This window comes from Osmia lignaria, chromosome 5 (genome assembly GCF_051020975.1).
Source record: "Osmia lignaria lignaria isolate PbOS001 chromosome 5, iyOsmLign1, whole genome shotgun sequence".
Taxonomy (NCBI): domain Eukaryota; kingdom Metazoa; phylum Arthropoda; class Insecta; order Hymenoptera; family Megachilidae; genus Osmia; species Osmia lignaria.
Genome location: NC_135036.1, coordinates 9325095 through 9345931, shown reverse-complemented (window position 1 = coordinate 9345931; position 20837 = coordinate 9325095). Strand labels below are relative to the sequence as shown.

Here is a 20837-nt window from a genome sequence, read left to right as displayed (position 1 = left end):
CACGTGACGTTTTATGGTCATTTACAAAGTGCGGTATCTTTCTGACATTTTCCTCTTGATCGATTCAGCTGATTCCGAACGATATTACATTCTAAATTGCTTTTGCTCGACTTTAAACAAATGACCTCGTTTTACCATTACGTTACAAGGGATTGGTTAGCTTAATATTAAAAAAAAAAAAGCGGTATGTATAGGAGAAATGAAAAAATTTGGTTTAAGTTGCAATTTTTTTTTAAACATTTATAATCGTACAAAATACACATTATTACATTATATACACTTAAATAGCAACACATCAATAATATTATCAATAATACAATAATAATAACATGAATGATAAGAAATAATATTAATCAGATACAAAAAAATATGTATACATTTATATAAATATATATTTATATGTTATGCCAATACTACTCAAGATGCATATAAACTAACAATACGTAAACGGCGATAATAAGATCAAAATCAAAATATAATTTAGTATCTCTGATTAAAGTAAATAAAAAAAAAAGAAATATCATGAAATTGAAAGATTAATTTTCAACTAACAATAAGACTGAAAATATTTGCCGTTCAATTATTGTCATTCAATAATTCGCCACTGATGTATGGAGTAGAGTATAATATGATGAAGCATCTTATTTATCTCTTGTTAGAAATTGAAACATTTGTACAATTCTTGCTACGGAGCAAACCCGAAAGTTGTGCCAGTAATAATATCGGGGGTGAAACAAGTATGGAATGAGCATGAAATACATTAAATTAATAACCTTAACTGCTCTCTGTAACTGCTATTATTACGTTATCAATTGCCAGTGTTAATCGTAAACCGTGCTGGCATCAGATTACGGTAACGTCATCTCGCTTTTAATTGTGAATCATCTACATCGTGTGTGCGTGCCTAATACGAGGCCAGCAGTTCACTGCAAACAACCGTACAACACAACAATCTTTGTCAGAAAAATAACGAGACTGATTTTTTAAAAATATTTTTGGCACAAGTTTCCATCATTTAATGCATAGAGCGGACCATTTAAAAAAGTGGAGACGAACGTGAATTTTTACTGAAGAAAAATTGTAGCCTCGTTACTTCTGTGACAATTTTCCACTCGCCAGTGAAAAATTACACACCCTCTTATAATTTACACGTTGTTGCAAAATATAATTTTCAGTCAGTTCATGCTTACATAATACATGTTTCTTTCTTCTTCTCCTATGTATATATATAGATTCTCAATTGTTTCTTTGGAACAATAATACTATTTACGATTACTAGATACAAGTATATAAATATTCTAGATACAAAGATTTTTATAAAAAATTATTATAATAACAGCAGTCTATAATCCCTAATAAACGAATATTGAAATTTTCAAAAACGAACTGTACAAAAGAAAAGGAAACATTTGCGTAAGAAACAAAAAGTGGTACTCTTATTCAACACACATATATATTCTAATATGAAACTACTAATTATTATACGTATATAGGAACGTAGCCGTACAAACAAACAATTAATACACGCACATTCGTGGGTTTGTTATATCTCATAATTTAACCCTTTATAATATGAAATTCGGTTATGAATAAAAACACAAATTCATTAATTGAGCAACACACACCGTGTACCAGTACTGTTTCTGCTATAGATTGGGTTGATTATTTTTAATAAACGTGTAAACGCTTTAGAACACGTTACACGAATACCGAAAATCGAACTGAACTTTACCTACGGTTCATTTCAATATCATATTTTTTTCATTACAAAATTATCTGAAAATACTGTTCCATCTTAAACCTACTGTACTATCCCTACAGTTAATCTGAGAAAATATGTTCGTCTACTATGTATGATTTCTTAATGAAGATTTTTTACCCACTTCTCTCGAACGACGTACTAATGATGCTGAACTAACTACTAATTGAAAAATGACCAACAAAAAAAATACACGTTTGCATGATTTTATTTGCCAATCGATGTACGGTGCTCTGTTCTTCGTTCAATTTCAGCAATCACAGTTAATTACATTTCAACTGTGAACAAAGAAACCCTCTGCCTGGAAAGAGCAACGATTCGGCCATCAGTCGTCGAAGTAACGAACAAAAAAAAAAAAGGGCACAGGGATGTAGTATGTATATGTTGTATCATTGTTGCGATAACCTTCGATAAAACTCATGGTCGAATACGCAGGAACAAGAGAGGTTTCACACGTTCACAATTCCATAAAATGTTGCCTTCGAATTGATGTTAAATTTGTTTCATAATTATTGCTCGAATACAAGCAGCACCGAGTCGAAATAATTAAAAAAAAAAAAAAAAAACAATTGAAGGAAAAAGCTGCAAACTTGTATAAAGTGAACCCTCTATAATAGAGAAAATTGGGGTCGTCGAAGGCACAAGCGAAATTTTATTTTTTCTTAAGAAATAGAATTTTTCTAGATTTTTGAAAGTTTAAAACAGTGAAAAATTAGGCTTGGATATAGAAGACCCACTTTGAACCCTACAAAGGGTTAAGAGTAGCAATTTTAAAAGGAATTTCATCTCGTTGGTCATTCGTCGTCCGTTTAAGACACAATTGAAAGAACCTTTTCCGTCCGTAAATCTTGCAAGGTAACAAAAGAAATTTTAGCAAACCACAAATAAAGCAGGGAACCGCGTTTTCTATAAACGTCATTTTCAAAGTTCAATGGCATTATCGTCTACCGTAAGAATACAATTTTTAACTTAATCAAGTGTAACTCACTGGAACAGTTCGATGAAAGGAAAAAAAAAAAATTAACCCCTCTTACGGATCAATGAACGACAAGAACACGGAACATAGTTCGAACGAATTTTCAAAAACGTTCTTTGTGTAAAACTTAAAATCAAAAAACGTGATTTTACTGTCTCAAATCGAGGGACGTTCGTCGCTCTTCTCCTCGAAAAAGTTTAGTTGCACGAACGACAAATCTATGGCTGTTGTATATAAAATGGATAGTCTTTATTCGCATTATCACAGTACTCGTAGACATTAAAAAAAAAAAATCTTTCCAAAAAGAAAATACTTTAAGAAATGTAAAGATTTTCACGAATTATTGGGTAACATTCAAGTAAGTTATACTAAGGTCAATGGATGTAAATGTACATAAACGAATTTTGTTTAAAAAATCAGATCTTTGAATTATCAAATGCTGGGTTAAACATTTTTCTTTTCTCAAGGCACTGGCGGTCTACGAAACGATTTCTCTTCGTAACGATGATGAGTTTGTTCAGGAACAAACGAGACTATTATATGGCACACTCGATATAAATAATTAACTTACGAATCTAAGCAAAGATCTTTGGATACAGCCTCTATTTGAGATTCTCTCAACAATTCGTCTTTCAAGATGTTGAATCTGAACGCTTACTACGAATAGTAAGGGATCGATCGATCTATCCTGTGTCTAGTTTTGAAAACTAATTTTACTTAATTGCACGAACTGTTAGGAATACGTTTATTCCTGGCACGATTATTATCTTTGGTTCGTTCACATCGAACAGGTTTACCTGCCAGCCGATGACGCAAGGAGGCTCGAAGTCGAATATTCTCTAAGGATCTGCATTTCGAGGACTTTGAGAAAAAGCAGAGTTTCTAATGGCACCTGGGTGCTTCTCGTCACACACGAGAGGCCCACGCGTGTTCTTACTTTGAACGTCGTTTGCCAATCGAGTTTTTAAGAAACTTGAAGGTGTTCACCGTTTGGTACGTGTCGATTAGGCCCTTCGGCCTCTTGGGACAGTACTTGATGGTGTGGGCATCATCGCCACACGTACCACAAATTGGACACTTGTAGGCCCTAAAAACACATAGAAAAAGCGGTGTAAATAACATGACTCCTCTGGCAGCCCCTCTTAGCACAATCTGAACACGCGTATAATAGATATCGTGTTCCTTAGAAGTATTCCATACAAAAATTCTTAAAAATTAATATAGATCATTTTGAGATTTTCGTTTCAATCGTACAGGATTTAATTGGAATTTTAATTTACCTTAAAACTGGACACGATACGCGACCGTCCTCGTATTTCAACGTGTGCTGTCGGTAGTAAGACTCCATTTCGCCATTGTTTTTACAGAAAACGCATTCTGTAGCCACGGGTTTCTTATTTTTCTTGCGACGCGGTGTTATCTCTGATACTGCATTGTCCCCATCCGGACAATATTCAAAATCTCGTCCATTGTGACGAAATTCTTCCATCACAGCCTCCACTAGAATCATCGAATAAAATTCCAAGGATTTTAATTAACCGAAATGCATCATTAACGAAGTTATTAAATAAAATTGTAAACGTAATATTTCAAGCAATAACTGGCGTACTTTGAAACGGAATATCATCGAAGGTATTCGAAGAAGGATGAAGAAACAGATATACGACATCGAATAATCGTACATCGTTTATTTTCATTTCGGCTTTTTCAAAGACTGCTTCGCGACGCGCAAATAGAGAAAATAACGGACTCGAAAGTATTAGGTTTCACGGTATGTAAACAGAATTCGTCCTAATTTTTCGAACTACGCAGAAACGACGTTAGATATCTTGATAGAAAATAAATAATAAAAGTACGTCAACATTGTTTCATCGTTTAAAATCCACTCGTAAAATGTGAAGAGCTTCGGTGTCATTCGACAATGTTAATCCCTTTTTTCGTTACGTATGTTTGGAAATAATAATACCACTGACAAACACTTATCAAAATAATATTATTATTTACGTTTGAAAAATATTGAAATTTAGTAACAAGTATCGTACGAATTCTTCTATTTCATTTCGACGAATTCGACTGCAAAAACAATTGTAGGAATCTTTAACGGCGAGTTATAACCCTGGCACGTTTTAGAATACTGAATTCCTCTTATCGATTCGTTTGTTTACAAACTGTAGAAGGTACTTGCCAATCAAACCACGATTTGATGACGCATAATGACATATCATCAGATTGTATGGTTCAAAATTAAAACGCGTATAGCAGTGTTAATTTTTAAAAAATAAAATAATAGATTTTGCAAATTTAAAAGCAGCAGGGAAAAGACACTAGTTAATTTCTTAAAAATCTATCGTTTATTTGTTACCCATCAATTCTGTTCATAATAGAAACAAAATAATTTAGAACGTAATAGGTGATTGCTTTATGCTTCACTATATTGCACTCGGAAGATTACAGTCTTAGAAGTTGAACCGAAAATAATGAAACATTTTAACTGGGTCGATCTTTGTCATCGATCCTCAGCTGTTTTTTCTCCAGCAAATTCCGCTTTCAACTGATACGATATTAATTATGAAAAATGACTTACCATTTTGGACTGGCGTAGAGGTTGGTACATCGACCTTGAAATGAAACAATCTCTTCATTTCGTCTTCCAAGCTAGGGTTGTACGGATAAAAGAAGTGCGACACCTGTGGCATCGGAATTATTGGAAGTTGATGCACCAGTGGAACTTGCATCGGAAGTTGTTGCATGAGCGAGACATGCATCATCGTGATGGATGTGTATCGCGTTTCTTCTAAAATATCACCAAAGTCACGTACCGGTCTTTAAAGAAAAGACTCGGAGGAAAAGACGCGGAAAAGTAAAATATTGCAAGGATGTCAAGCGAAGACTACCGACCCAACGTGGACGGGTTTCGAAATTCAACTGCCGGGATAGGATGTCACCGTGTCCGACGATCGCGATCAAGGGTCCGGTGGTAGGGATGGAACTGCTACCCGGGCCCAACGTCGCGTTATTCGGGGTCATAAAAAAGGGACGTGCTTACTTACTTATGACGTCTAATGAAATGTTCCGTCTTGTCGCCGAATATCGCAACATTGTACACTGGTTGTTTTTAGGTTCGATTGGTAAAGTATTCAACGGTTGCATCGCCTTAACAAGCAAAAAGCGATATCAATTTCTACGGTTTACGCGTCTCACGTGGTACTCGGTAAAGCGATGAGAAAAGAAAAGAAAATCAAATGATGACGCGGAATGTACGATCCAATGCCGCGAAATTTAAAATTTCTTTACGCTGGCTATAAAGTGTTAACCTGTTCAACCAGTTCGATAATGACAGGGAATGAACAGACGGTAAAATCATTTCCACTCTATTTTTTGTTTTACGTATGTAAGTACTTTTCTTCTCTATCCTCGATAAGTTCCATTCAAGTGAACTTAAGTATAGTTTCCAATGCTTTCCAATAGATAGTGCCACTAGTTCGCTCGTTTCGGAAAATTAGTCGGTAGGTTATCCAGTAGTTTCCGCTGTTTTCTACCAGATGGCATAGGGGTCTACTTTTCGAACTACTTTTTACGAGTGATTTGATTTGGGAAGAGGGAAAAATAAGCGTTCTTATTTCTTAGCGTCACATGATGATGGGTAGAAGTAGTGTATATAAGTCGCATTAGCATATATAGCTTCCTATGACGGTGTTGCGATATTTGGGGACGCAAATCGGGACCAGTGACGTCATGAAATATCTCGTTTTGTCCCTATGCCTGGCGCACATTAAGCGAGGATAAATGATACGACTTTGGGACCCTCTAAAATCATAACTCCTTGAAAATAAAGGCATGTCCAGTCTTTTGGATCTATAGTCACTGGTGCTGGTGTGCATAATCCACACGAACGCCATCCGCCGCAAGCCGTAAGAACTAATCCATGACGTCACCGACGTCCACCGTCGATCGTAAGAACTAAAACGTGACGTCATATGCGTCTCTCTTTTATCCCCAAATATCGGGACGCTGCGTCGGGGTTCTTAGACGCGTTTGAATATCGTTGCAGCGACGAGCATGTCATATCTTTGCGTTTCATGGGAACTGGAGGAATACACGTAACCAACTCGAGGCTGTCTTCCGCCCAGTTCTCGTGAACACTTCAGCCAGCAGACAATAGTTTACCGTATCGACCTATTCTCCTTCCTCTTTCATACGCGACCTCTTCTTCCCCGCACCTCGTTCCCATCCACCTTCTCGTGCCACCCCGCTCCAGCCAACCACGAACTTGCTCTTCTGGCCTTCCCTTCGTGCCTTTCCGCAGATCCAACTTGTTTCTGAGTGCCGTGAACTCCCAAGCTTCCGACTCCACTTAGGAACAGCTGCGAACTGTTCACGAGATGTTGCCACACTTTGCATTTCATGTTGTCCTAGTTACAGCCTCTATCTTCTCGTTAAATTATTGTTTGCCAAACATTTTGGACGATCAACAAATGTCACATAGATGAAAATTGAAAATAAAAAGGAATTCAGAGTTTTGTACAGGGAAGCGAAGTTCGTGCATCACCCCTTTGATAGGACATTATGGGGTGGTCGCTAGAACTCGGTAAATAATTTATTCATCGCTTTGATATGATACTAGTCCAACACCTCGGTTGGTAGTCTTATGCATACATCTCTTGTGATCAACTACCAGTTTTACGTGATTCGTGACGAAAGGGGGAATTCATGATAGGGAACTTGGGTGTCATGGGCGATTATTATTCTTATTTATTTAAAAAGATATCACAAATACACAAGTGTATCGAAGTTTCTAGAAACGTTATTTTTTATTTGCTCGAATTCGATCGCCGCTCGTAGACATTACTCGTTTGCGGTTTCCGAAGGTCGAGATTTGTTCCAAAGTTTGTATGAATGAAACTTATCCTAATATCTTGGTGAACAGCGGTGCGGCTTCCTTCGGACAGTTCTGGGTTGGGAATAGCGTCGAGCAAAAGTGCAGAAAGTCCACTTCCGAGGGGAAACAGAGAAACAGGGAAAGAGAGGAAGAGAAAGAGAGAGGGAACACGTGCAGCCAAGGGTCGTGGTGGTGTTTCAGTTCGTTCGTTCGGATCGTTTTAGCCAGGGTCAGTGGAACATGCTTGTGTACGAACTGTCCGCAGCTGTCATTCACCTCGCGACTCGCCACGCGTTCGTGGTAGATATTTCCGTATGGTTTTGCGGGGAAAGAAGTTAGCATCGTGCGAAAAAAATCGGTGCCACATATTAACCGGGGTATACTCGGTATTTTTGCTTATTTTTACTAACAGTATTTTTTTTCAGGTCTGCTAAAAGACTGGATAAATGGACTTTGAATGGACAGCGCAGCGAGCACTAGCGAGAAAGTTGGTCCCCTATGATTCCTCTGGCGGCGAGTACAGAAACTACAGACGCAACAATGGCGGCAGAATCCTCGAAACATTCACGATATGCCTAGAAAACTTTCAAACCTTTTGTCGTACGTTTAGTATATCGTGCGTATACATAGGAAGTAACGAATCCAGAAACTTCAGACATCGCTTTCACGGTGTTTCGTAACGACGTACGCATCCCCACTGTCTACCATCAAAGGCGTTGCATTTGACGTGGAAACAAGCAGAGAGGAAAAAAGGACACCTCCGTCGATACGTAATTTGCCAGACTCTCTAGTGGCCATTCGCGGCTCTAATTACACGCGTATCGCTCATTGAGCTTTCGCGTGAAAAGCTGGCCTCGTTAGTCGAAGCACGGACACAAGTTCTTCTTTTTTTTCTTCTCTTTTTCCTCTGGCTCGGACTGACGCGTCCCTCGCTTTGAACGACTACGACACATCAGCTGTCACTGAAGGCGACTTTTCACCGTCTCCGGGATATAAAAGACGGCCATACTGACCCCGAATCGCGGGTTATCGAATCGTGCCTTCACCGAACAGATAGACATCGAGATGCCGTGCGTACTGACGTTACAGTGTGCCAGGCTTGCTCGCGTGACAGCGAGCGAAGCGTGCCTTTACGCTCGAGGCTTTCTCCTCGACTGGTAGCCACGACCTTCGCTCGTTTATCAGCCGAAAATTCACTTTGTGATTCCGCGTCGGGTTAAAGGTCTCTTTTGCGAAGTCAAGTGATATCTTTTTTCCTTATTCTTATTTAAAGAAATTCGGATCCGAAGAACGACGGAAGGACAACGAGGGAGTACGATGGGAGAAAAGGAGGATGGAACTGAGCAACGTTTTTCTTTCAGGTATATTTTTATTTTTATTTTTAGTTCATTAGTAAGATCGAGAAGAAAATCGGAGAAAGGTAGCACCGAGCTACCGAAGAATCTTCGCAGGCATGCTTTCGCCACCGATCGAGCTGGTTTCGTGATTCGAGGCCACAATTTACTTGTCGAATTCGTGTCAGGTGACGATAATAGCAGTCAACCGCTAGAACAACAATCTAGCCTCGTAAAATTTTAGAAAGTGCCCCGGTACGCGTAACTTCCGGCCCCCTGGACCGATCCTCCTCCGTTTTCTGGTAGTTGCCGCATGATGGTGAGGTAGGTCGGCATAGTTTCCCGTTGATGCCGCCTTTCTATTCGAACGACTCGCCAAGAAACAAGGAAGCATAACGCGATAGCTGTTTGAACGCGCTCGTATCAACGAAACGAATGGAAAAATGAATTCGCGTTGCTTGGAAACGTAAATGCTTTTTCGCTTCTACTCGGTCGTTTCTGGCTTCGCTCAATATTCTTTTCTTTCAAATTCGTCCTTTTTTTATTAAAGCTAGGAACATTCAAAGTTGAAAACTCTAATGGGTAAAGTAGAAGCAAAACAATCGGGTGAACGACCCTAGGTATCCTAGAAAGTTAAAAGAAAGACGCGTCGTTGAAATCCATTTAACAGATTGGGTCAATTTATAAAAATGTGGGAAAGACAGATTTTCTAAAATCGACTCGGTATATCTGACCATCTTAGGGACGATTCTCGTGGAACGTGGCGTCTGAAGGTTAGCAAGCCTCCTGACGCCGCATCGCAGCCTAATAGAATGACTGGTCGTCTGACCAGCATAACCTCGCCGACCCATCGACCCCCTGCTATACGTTCCTGGGATAAACGTAGAGAGTAAGAGACGTAAGAGGAGGAGGTGGAGGTGGAGAAAGGTGCAGGAGGAGGAAGAGGGTGGGCAGGGTCGAGGGTGAACCCCTTATTGATTTTTAGGGTGACACTGTCAACTGGCGAGTGTTGAGTCTCCCGCGACGGGAGGGACTTTGAAACAGCGAGGAGCGAGAAAAAAAATGTGGCGGCCAATGCGCCATTGCACCCCTGAAAAGCATCCTTCTTCGCACCTCCGCCTTGTCCTTTGATCAATCGCGGACTTACGTCTCATTCGAGATCCCCCCGTCACGCGAAGGAGATCAGGACCGTTTGATCCTTGGTCCAACGCGAACCACGAAGCATTTTGTTTTTTTTTTTTTTTTTTCTCCTCGTGCAAAAGTGGCGAGTGCGGTGGTGGCGGCGGTGGCGGCGGCGGCGGCGGTGACAGAAAAGAGTAACTGTGGCGAGGCGCAGTCCCGTTGCGGTCGGGGGTTCAGCTCTCGGCGCAGGGCCGTACGCATCCGTGGGCGACGCTCCACGTGGAACAGCTGCCTTGTTCGCGTCGTTCTTGCATGTTTCAGCAACGTCTTAGCCGTGAATCGGAGCATACCTCTCGCGAGACCATCATCTCGGCTACTTTCAATCCGCGAACCGTAGTTTTTAGTCGCTTCGTTGAAACGCAACTCGGCGTGTTGTGAGTCGTCCATGAATGGGCAGCGAGTGACGCGTGTGTTTTCAGTAATTGCCTTTCCTACCTGATCGCTCCTTCGACGTATCCTCGCCTGGTGACGCGTGTTCTTTGTGCGCCACGCTTTCTTGCCCATCTTGCATAGAAAGTCGCAACTTTCGACCGTGCGACTGCAGGGATTCCGAGGAACGCACCGGTCTTTTCTCGCCGTTAGTCGTCGCGTTCTCTAGCAGGGGGTGAGAGGTCTCTATCGAAAATCAAAGGAAGCTGGTCGTGGAAAATAACAAACGGGTGGCGTTGACGCGTATCGGACCGCAGTCGTGTCTTTTCGGTGTTGATTGCTTTCTCACCTGGTTCGACCAGCGATGCACCTCTCTTTGCGTACGAGACGGCGTCTCGCGTTGTTTACAAATCAACGCTATTACGTTGCTGCACATCGTGTACACACAGCTTTGCTCGCATGCAACAGGCGACACCGCGTTGCCAAAGTTTCCTCTTGATTAATCGATCGGAAATTACGGCCAGTCCGAGAGCGATAACTCCTCTCTCTCGGCGATTCGAATTAATCGCGCGCGGTCCACCGCCGGTAGACGCACAAATCAGGGAGAGCGTGAAGAAACGCGTAGACGCATCAGCGTACATAGCCTAAAAAGTCGTGCTCGTTTCTAGGGAAAAAATCTGTTGATAAGTTTGCGGGTGCACGCGCAAGGAATATCAGTTGTGTAATTACGCCAAAGGTAGAGCTCGGCTTGGAATCAATACGAACGGATTACTTGAACCGGTGTTTTGACTTAAAAAAAAAAAAAAAAACGTGAAAACAAAACCAGGTGCATACTCGTGTAACACGCGTATCGAACGGTTGAGGTTAGTTCGTGAGAAATTAAGAGATACAGTGAACGGATCAAACGACCCTGAAAAAAAAAACGAGTATCAAGCTGCTACGTGTGTGCCTTGATGGGGTGTGCTTTCAGTGTGTTTGGGCGGGGTGTCAGGCAGTCGGTGCCGCATCGGCTTATGCAGCTAGTTTTCTAAAAATGGCAGCGTCGTTCGGTTTTCACCCGTGGAATAACAATTACTGGCTACGACCGAGGAAGAAATCCAGTTGACACCCGGGCGCGGGTAAGCTAGGTAGAACGGAGAGTAAGGGCGAACACGTGGTCCGTGAGGGAGCTATTCGTCCGGTTTACTAGCCGTTGTGCGTGTACTCGGCTAGCTACGCCCCTGGCGCACGTGCGTACGCGTACTTCCACGAGTCGTTGCGTACGGTGCACGTGTGAGTGACAAATCGCGAGTGAAAGTGTCGGAGGCTAGTGACTTTTTTTCGTATTTTCACGCTCTCCTCACGGGCTTTCGATATTTTACCACGCGAAAACTTGTCGTGACAACAGAAACTTGACGTTTCGGAGCTTCGGTGTCGACACCTTTCGACCGTCAAATGTTTACGATCAAGTTAAGGGATGAAGTTGAAAAAAGCGAAGAAACGTTTCTGTGCTAATAAAAAATTAATCAAGCCCGTGATTCGCATGATTATCGTCGTTTGTTCGAGGTGAATTTAGTGATCATACGAAGAGTATTCGGTAAATATACGAAAGCAAGTCACGTGGCGCCACCTGCGCGTTACGTCCCTGGCAAGGGTCGTCTGTTGACTCTGGTGGTGTTTATTCGCGCTTGCCTCTTCTCTCTCTCTTGCACCGGGTCATTTGTGTTTGGACGATCGCGAATTTTTTGCAATGTGACGGCAAAATGAATCAAGATTAGTGTGATGTCGGACCTGTGCACGCGCCTAACAGTGGGTGCGCGCCTGGATCTCGACTGGAAAACTGGCGGAACGTCTTGAAACAGGTCAAATATCACCGTGAAAATGCCGGCAACGCGACCGTACAGGTGCTTATTGTTATCAATCGGTTTCATGGTCTTCCACGAGACCTTTTATCGAAAAACTGCGAATCCGTGTTCTTCGAGAGTTTCGTGAATCGTGCATCGTGCGTTTTAAGTGTTCTCGCGGCGGTAGGACTCGCGAATCGCGTTCCAACAACGTTAGAGGTTAGGTTACCGGCACATAACCTTAAAGTGACTCTCAAGCAATCTATTAATCGCTGTTTACGGAGGAATTGATACGCAACATTTTCATGAGCTCGATCGGTTGCGTGCAGTGTACTGACAAAGATTAACTGTTTCTGCTGCGTGCTGATTCCTACCACAGTGGGTGATCGGTGCAATGGAATGAGCTGGATGATCACAGGACAATGAAGGCCAATGGAACAAACAATGGTAATTTCTGTTTGCTCCTTAGTATACCTACAATTTCTTTACTAATCTTGTACAATGTATTATATTGTGTTCGACTAGAATGAGTTCTTGTTGCGAGCATAATGATTACTGTGGTTATTGTTTACATTGAATTGACAGATTCTATTTGTAATTCATAGCGCAACAAAGCTGAATTAAGCATTGTTATGCTAAGCTTAGATAAAGGAACTGAATAATGTTTTATATATAAACCTTGTAGTATATATAAGAAAACAGTTACGTAATATCTCAGAAATATCTTAGTATTACCGTACTGCTTAATACTGAGTAATAGTAATTTTGGGCTTATAACAATATGTAGCTTAAGAAAAATCAAGTTTATTATTAAATACAGTTTATGAATGAATATTTTTACAACATTCTTGTACTAATTTTTTTACTCTCACATATAATAGGTATGTCAGTAATGTGTGAACAGTACCAAAGTATAATAAATTATTTTACTAGCTCTTTTAGGTACTTGATCATAAGTATTAATCCGTATCTAACCGAAAATTCGTATGATTTCAGGCTGTAGCCGCCTAAACACGCCATTGGCAGCCACTACCACACTGGAGGATCCGGGAACACCAGCCTCGTGGAAGGGCCCGCCACCGGGCTCGGAGGCATCACCCTTTACACCGAACTCGGTTGGCCAGGGTGGTGGCCCTGGCTCCGGTCCGTACAATAGTTCAGGTGGTCCACCAAGCAATGCAGCATTTCAAGGACCGAGTCCTTTCCCCGGTGGTGCCGGTAGTCCAGCGGGTGCACCATCTTACCAAGGACCACCTCCTGGTTCAGCGACACCTCAGTACACTGCCTCGCCTGCACCAAGCGGTTCCTCGACCCCTGGTCCAGGACCACCGCCGAATTCATCGGGCTTCCCTCCACCGCCAAACAATTCCGGGCCTCCTTACAATGGACCCGGACCAAGCCCGTTTGGCTCGCCCTCCGGTGGACCACCTCAATTCGTTGGTCGACCTGGCTCCTCGGGACCACCTTTCGTACCACCTGGAGCAGGAAATCCGCACTTTCCTTCTCACGGACAGCCGTTCGGTGGACCTCAGTACGGTATACCACCAGGAAGCCCGTTTGGACCTGGACATCCGATGACAGGACCTATTGGACCGGGGCACCCAGCGATGATGGGACCTGGTGGACCCGTGGATAGGATGGACCAAGGGTGAGTCTTGGAAATTTTATTTTTTGCATGTTTTTCTTACCAATTAAGGGCTCACCTATATATTATAATTACTATTAACATATATATAAAATTATTAAAGAAAATGTAGAAATGGGTATTTCTAAGACCCACAAGAGAGTTAATAAGTTGTCCTTAATTGGTAAGCAATCAAGTTTCGTAGCTAATCAGTAACCCATCGTATAATGCAACGAATCGATGGAAAAAAGTATCTAATTAGTGCATGCTAATCAATCGTTTCTGCGTTAAATCTCAAGCGAAAACGAAGCGTGTGCGCTTGAAACGTTTGCACGCAGCATTGATACAGCGTGTATCAAAGAAAAGTCTTGAATTGAATATGCAAACGAATCCGTATACTCTTATTTCTTAAACGCGATATCATCGACGAGCTATCGTCGCTTCGAACGGCATACTCGAAAACTCGTCACCATTAACGTGTAAAGCAACGTGTCGAGCGTTGTCAGGCTGCTAAACATTCCTAGATAACGCGGTTCACAGGTAGCCACCATTATTTATCACTCGCGTCCCGGTTAGTCCGCATTCTTGCCTGATAATCCTGCTTCGACAGGGCTACGTTCTTGCCCTCTGGAAATGATCCTGAATCGCTTGCATCGTCCTCGATGCTTCTCTTACCAGAGAAACTCGTTCTTGTAGTCGGTTACATTCGAGACAAGAAATTTCTTTTCCATTTTATTTCATACGATAACAGGTACAAATGTTTCAACAATTTATCCCGCGTTTAAAAGAGCTGCGGCTAATCTTCAGTTTAGTATCGAGCGAATATTAATAGAAAGGGTTAACAGTTGTTCACTGAAAGTTTCTCGAGCTGAGAAACACTGGTTGGTAAAATCCGATTCTATGAAATCGAGATTGCAAGTGCATTTTTCTTAGCCGTTTGCCAAACTTTTTCCTCGCTCGTTGCCAGACCGTGCGAAAACATATTGTCCCGTTGTTAAGTATCGTTTTTGCGAACGGAACGAGCCAGGATTGGCCGCGCGCAGACGAAGAAACCTGTAATGAACGGCGCCGGCAGTGAAATTTCTCCGTGCTAAACTTGGCAGCCGTGTCACTGATTCGCTTATCTGTGATCTAGATTATCGATGCGTTCGAAAAATTCGCGTTATCCGCGTTCTTGCTGTCTGAACCTCGGTGGAAAATCGTGCATACAGTTCGGCGAAACTGTAACGCGGACTATAATTTACTCATAATTCAACGGAGGGTTGACCGGTCCACTTCGAACACCGTGAACCAGTTTTTCCGAATAGTCTTGTGACGAATGTCTCGAGAGGTGTGACTCGTTCGATGGTTGAAACGAACGCGTTGGACGAGTAATTTTTTAGACCGGAGTAAAATAAAACTTGTTTAATAGCTTCTCTCCCAAGATCGCTGAATATCATTTTTTAACCGTGTAATACTCTTTTCTCGTATGAAAGCTCTGTAATGCGTGGGCACGTACCGGTAGCAAGTTTATAAGTGCTTTGAATCCGTGTAAACTGTTGAGAGAAAACTGATGCATTGCTAATGGTAGTTTCAGTCTTTGCTATGTTTATCCCGCGTGATCGAAAGTTAGGTTTTCCTGGTTCCAACATTAGCGTTCTAATTTGAATTGCTGCAATGTTTGATGGTCGAAAGTGGCTTTCCGGTGGTGTTTCTTTGATTACTGTATCATCCGTATTTGTTAGGAAAATTGGAGAGAGTATCGGGCGATGTTAATATGAATTTTAATTTCTGTCACGGTTTAATTAACCCCCGGTAGCCCTATAATTTTCTCGACGTTGAATAATTGTCTACCTGTCGCAACTTAGTTCGCACTTTCCCCTTCCATTCTTTGCGGCAAGTTCACTCCACGACGAAGGAATTGCAGTAAGATAAATTAACGAGAATGAAGTGGACTTTTGTAGTCTGTTCCTTCTCCTCGTTTTTCTTCTTTCCTTGCTCTCTCTCATTTTTTTTCTCTCTCTCTCTTTGTTTTTATTGCATTGTAACCAGCGACGCGTATTGTTTGAAAAGGGGTAAGTAGAGGGCGGGAGGGCAGAGTCGGAGAATAAAATAACGGCGTGTCAGAATCTTGGCAGGGATTGTACCGCGGGAGGTGACGGTATACTTTTGTAGGTGGTAGTACGCGACCCACCTCCCCTTTTCTCCCTAAAGCCTCCTAGCCACCCTGTGTTACGGAGGGCGGGTGAACCAACGAGTGGAGGGAGCTCGAGGGGTGCAAGGGTAGTACGAAGGTTCTCATATTTTCTGTCTTTTAATTTCTCACAGATATCATACATTACCTGTAAATTATTTTCTTGCTGCGTTCTTATCTTGATCATCAATCTCCTTTTGCAAATTATTTATCTTGAGATTCGAAGTTTTTTTTTTTTTCATTCGAAACATACGAATAATGAAGATATAGAAAAGAATAAATTAAACCTTTTATAATCAATTTACGATTATCCTAAATTTCGAAATGCAGGGGAAAAAAATTTCGTTGAGAACCACTTGAATCCTCTACCTACCCTCTCCCACTGTTCCTTGCTTCCAGGGGTTTGGGTAGCGAGCGCAAGGTAGAGGTTGGAGGAGGGGAGGGCAGAAGGGATGGAACGGGACGGGGTGCTATAGGTGTAGGTATAAAATCGAGGATAGGGTGGCGATCCGTCGTCGGTCTCTGGGCCCTAGCAGCTCCTCTGGCTGCGTTCGTCCAGCAAAGCGTTTACACCGTTCGCGTGTGTAAAAGGGATCCTCGTGAGCGTTGCCCATCGACGGCGTGCGTTTCCTTACCGTTTGTCTCAGGTCGTGGTCGAGGCCGTGGTTCCACGCTGTTACTCCTGGTAACGTTTGAGAAAACGAGCAGCAGAAATTCGTATCGCTTTATAGCGGTCTTCTGGCCGCAAGCTGGGTCTGTTTATACCGCGTTCTCGCAACGGGCCATGGTAATTGATCGCTACCCCATACTGTATTTCGGTTTTAGGTCAGCTGTGCACTTACCTTCTTAATCAGTGCTTGAAAACATTGATCGTTTCTCGATTTTCGCCTTCAAACGATAGGAAACGCGGTTTCCACGTGGTAGGGGCCGGCAAATTGAAGCTTAAGGTGTTTAATAATATTTTATATTTCGTATACCTTATCAATATTTGATTATTAGTATCAAATGAATAACTTTCGCGTGAAAAATAAAGGGTGTAATTAAAGTTCACACGTACGAATCGTAGCTCGCGTACGGGTTAAATTAATATTTGTAACTTTGGTTCAGTTCGTTGCGCCTGGAAATACTATTATTAATTAATTGTTAATTAATTTGTTATCCGAGTCCTCATTTGCAGTCCTGCATTTTGCATTGTTTCCTCGAGAAAAAGGGTTTGTTTAATTAATATCAAACAATAATTACCAACCGTGTTCCGATGTTATAAAACACATCAGTTGGTAGAGAAAATTCATTTATGACTTTGCCCATGATTACGATTATGTTTCGAAAATCTCCCTATCGGAACTCCCTCCATGGGAGTTCATCACCCACGCCTCGAGAAATTCTTTTGTTTATCTAATTAAAAGCATTCATATTAGATGCTTGAAATAATAGATAATAGGAGCAGAAAGATACTATGAAAGTAGTCGATAAGATTTCTTATAAATAAAAGCGATACTCGATGAAACTCAGTGACTTGAACGTGGTAGCCGAAGTGTTAATCGACGATTGATGTCCTGTTAAACTTTCTCCGGCCACGATACGGAAATGAATAATTAAGAAAGAAAGATTGAAAGTTCGAAAAAACGACACGTCATTTCTTTTTTCCTGGAGGATCCATATTCTCCTCGTGCATTATTAGCCGCGATGGCGGTGCACCGAGGAAAGAGATAGTATTGATTTTTACCGATATTTAGCCGTGGAATTATCCCCTCTCACCCTCTCTCTTTCTCTCTCTTCGTGTCCCTTTTTCTTCCACTCTTTCCGTTACAGCTCTTTCTCTCTATACACCCGTCTGTCTGTGCTTCCTTTACTGCCACGATGTACCTCTTCTCGTCTCAAACCCCTTCCTTCCATAGCTGCTTCATCCTTGTCCCCCTCTGGGCCACCCAGCCCAAGCTACCGGGCACCCTTCGCGAATCCTCGAGGAAACTGGGTGCCGAGAAACAGAAAATCTGAATACCTATGACCCGGAAGGCCGTTTCTATGCTAAGTACACGGTGAGCAACGATCAGACGGTCAGGTTTTCGTGCAAGCCAGCTGTCTCTCGATCATCAGTGACCGTCAGTAATGAGCATTCCGAATGATCTATAAGGTGAAAAATGATTTTGTTAAATCGCGGTGCAACGAGCAACGTCTCGAATCAGTTTATCGTCCCCGAATTTCCACCCCTTTCATTCTTCGCTATCTAGAATGACCCTAATAAAATGTCTATTCGAAAACTTGAATGAAGAACGAATTGACGAGCGAGGTACACGCTCACCTGGTCGTCAACTCGGCAAACTTTCCAACAACCGACCCCATGCATTTTTTCGTTATTGCTCGGTCAGGAAGCAAACCCCGTGTCCTTTTTTTTTTCGATACTCCTGGCGACCTCTGTCCGTCTTCCCTTAGAATCGCTACTTCCAAGGCTTCGATCTTCCGGTACGGGTAGCTAGTTCCAGGATTCGTTGGTAATCGACGCTGAACGGGATTCGGCGGGTCCGATGCGGTAACGGAGAATGGGAACCTCTAATTTATAAGGCCAGGATGAGCTTTAGCGGAGGAAGGAACGGAGATAGAGAAAGAGAGCGGCTCTTACTAAAATTCAAAAGTTCCACGACGAAAGTTTACGATGCCGTCTAGCCGGCGCGTCGCTGAGATTCTCTGTCTCCTGCTCGTTCTCCTTCCTTCCTCTCTTATCCTTTGCCCTCGGTGTCATGTCCTGGCCACGTAAGGACCTTCGCGTGCTCGATTTCCCGTTGCAGATCGTACGCGAAGGGGTTAATTCTGATTAGTATTTCATGGAGTAAACAAAAATTAGGACGGCGGTCAGGTTTGCGTCTTTGGTTACCTGAACGCCGTGCCGGCCGGAATAAATTATGCATCATAAAGTGTTTTGACCCCGGAGGGTGTGCACAGGGTGCCTTAACGAGTTTTAATCCGGATAAGAAACGATTGGCACCCCGCAGACCGCGTGTAACGGTACACCAACGTTAAATGTTGCCTATGGTCAGCGACCCACGAACCTATCTGCCCGCTTTTGCTATTCGTTACATTAGAACGACTTTTCAAGTATTCTTTTATCCATTCGATTCTAATCCTTCCCATTGAGCTGTGATTCTAAAACGGCGCGGACATTTATTTCTCAGACCGCCCACGATGATTTTAAACGATGCTTTTCTCCGTCCTGTTCGTCGATCGAATTTATCGGCGTCGTTCCAAGGTTCGCGATATTCAGGAATTCTTGATCGATAAAATACTACTGGATCGACGAGTTTCGACGAATATTCAAAACATCTAAATAAAACGGAAAGACCTGTCGGGCTTCACTTTCTTCGTAAAAATAGCGTTTACGGTTGAACGGGCAAGTCGGTTTCAAAGTTGTTTGAAAAATAATGGACACGTGGTGAGTGGGCACGTAGAAACAATTAGCTAGAATGCAGCGTGTTGTCGGTGCATCTGCATCGGTCCTCGAACGTTTCTGCCTCCCTTACCGGGGAATGAGTCACTCTCAATTCTTGGCACAATCGCACATCTGGTCATAGACGGATTGTCCTCGTTCCCGGGGCTCGTGGATGCTGTAACCTGGCTCCCTCTTCCCACTACAACCAGCTTATATTAAAAAAAAAAAAAAAAAATATAGAAATTCATAGAACGTTGACAAAACGATTTTTAACTATTCGCTTTGAACGAACGTGAAATACTCCGAGGTTCTCCAAGTTTTTCGAATAGCATTGCAAGGATTGCAGCTGGTGCACTGATTTCATAGGCGATCCGAAAGAACAGCAATCAGAATTTCTCGGTATAGTTGGTTTATGTTAAACGTTCAATTTAAAGTCGTACCGAGGAACTTTCGGAAGACTCGCGGGGTGAAACAATTAACGGCAGCTCGTAGAAAGAAAGAATAGGAAATCGAGTGTTGAACAGCCGCAACGAGGATCGAATTCCACGGGAAATGATTATTTCGTTCGGCTTTGCGCGTTTCCCGTCGCGTTTTCCATTTCTTCAACAATTTCCGGCTCTTTCTTCGCAAGTTACTCGATCCTTCTGGTGGAAAGCTTGCTTACCCTCCCTGGCCTCCTCTTTTCATCCCCCTTCCCTCGGCCAACGAATGCGACGTGAGCCATTAGCGCAGGTCACGGCGTTATTAAAGACAATGAAGCAAACTTTATACGAGCCCGGGGTACGGGGCCAATTACTTGGCAATTAGTCGAGCGAGCAACAAGTGAGCATCGCCACGGACCTCTCTAACTTTCTCTCTCTTCCTCTTGTTACTTCTTCGTCTTCTCTTTCGACCACCTTCTCGGTTCACCTCTCGCTCTTCATCCGCGAACACCTTCGTCACGTTGCTGGAGACAGGCTTTACCGATGCCCCTTCGATTTTCTTCCATTCTTCCGAGCTGTGTCTCGAATTGCCCGGAGATTTTCATTCATTCCGTCGAGTCCGTGGTGTAATACTTCGAGGACTTATTTTTTCCTTAACACCTTGATGACTGATGTCATGGTTTTAACATTTCACATTACCATTTCTTTTTTTCAACTCTGTTAATATCCGTCGTATCGCGTGTTAATTTTTATGAAACATAAACCTGTTACTCAGTTCCTAAGTAATCTAGAGTTACAAGAGTCTGAAACGCGCGGTCTTCGAAGTGTTAATACTAATTACCATTTTCAAGCACCTTTTTCGATCACCGATC

The 20837-nt window shown here is 42.4% G+C and overlaps 2 protein-coding genes across 3 annotated transcripts in view; one reads left to right on the top strand and one right to left on the bottom strand.

The window, feature by feature from the left end:
* Positions 1-492: 492 nt before the first annotated feature.
* Positions 493-5956, bottom strand: nanos (RNA-binding protein nanos). The gene is made up of 4 exons (XM_034325635.2): positions 5786-5956; positions 5320-5529; positions 4016-4235; positions 493-3822 (listed from the first exon to the last, which is right to left on the bottom strand). Exons 1-4 carry the CDS (start codon positions 5883-5885, stop codon positions 3669-3671), a joined length of 684 nt encoding a protein of 227 aa, XP_034181526.1. The 5' UTR covers positions 5886-5956; the 3' UTR covers positions 493-3668.
* Positions 5957-10358: 4402 nt separating this feature from the next.
* Positions 10359-20837, top strand: part of Chi (LIM domain-binding protein 2 Chi) — an 85964-nt gene continuing 75485 nt past the window's right edge. For both annotated transcript variants that reach the window (XM_034325652.2, XM_034325650.2), the window contains exons 1-2: positions 10359-12769; positions 13319-13970. In XM_034325652.2, the coding sequence (XP_034181543.2) occupies positions 12745-12769; positions 13319-13970 (677 nt within the window). In that variant the 5' untranslated portion in view covers positions 10359-12744. The remainder of the gene's footprint in view (positions 12770-13318; positions 13971-20837) is intronic.

Bases quoted from the DNA above. Each gene is read 5' to 3' on its own strand.
- nanos (XM_034325635.2), bottom strand. From the start codon at position 5,885: ATGCAACCGTTGAATACTTTACCAATCGAACCTAAAAACAACCAGTGT. The intron at 4,236-5,319 runs GTAAGTCATTTT...CGATGATTCTAG, and splicing joins CTCTACGCCAGTCCAAAATG to TGGAGGCTGTGATGGAAGAA. The intron at 3,823-4,015 runs GTAAATTAAAAT...ATGTGTTTTTAG, and splicing joins GTATCGTGTCCAGTTTTAAG to GGCCTACAAGTGTCCAATTT.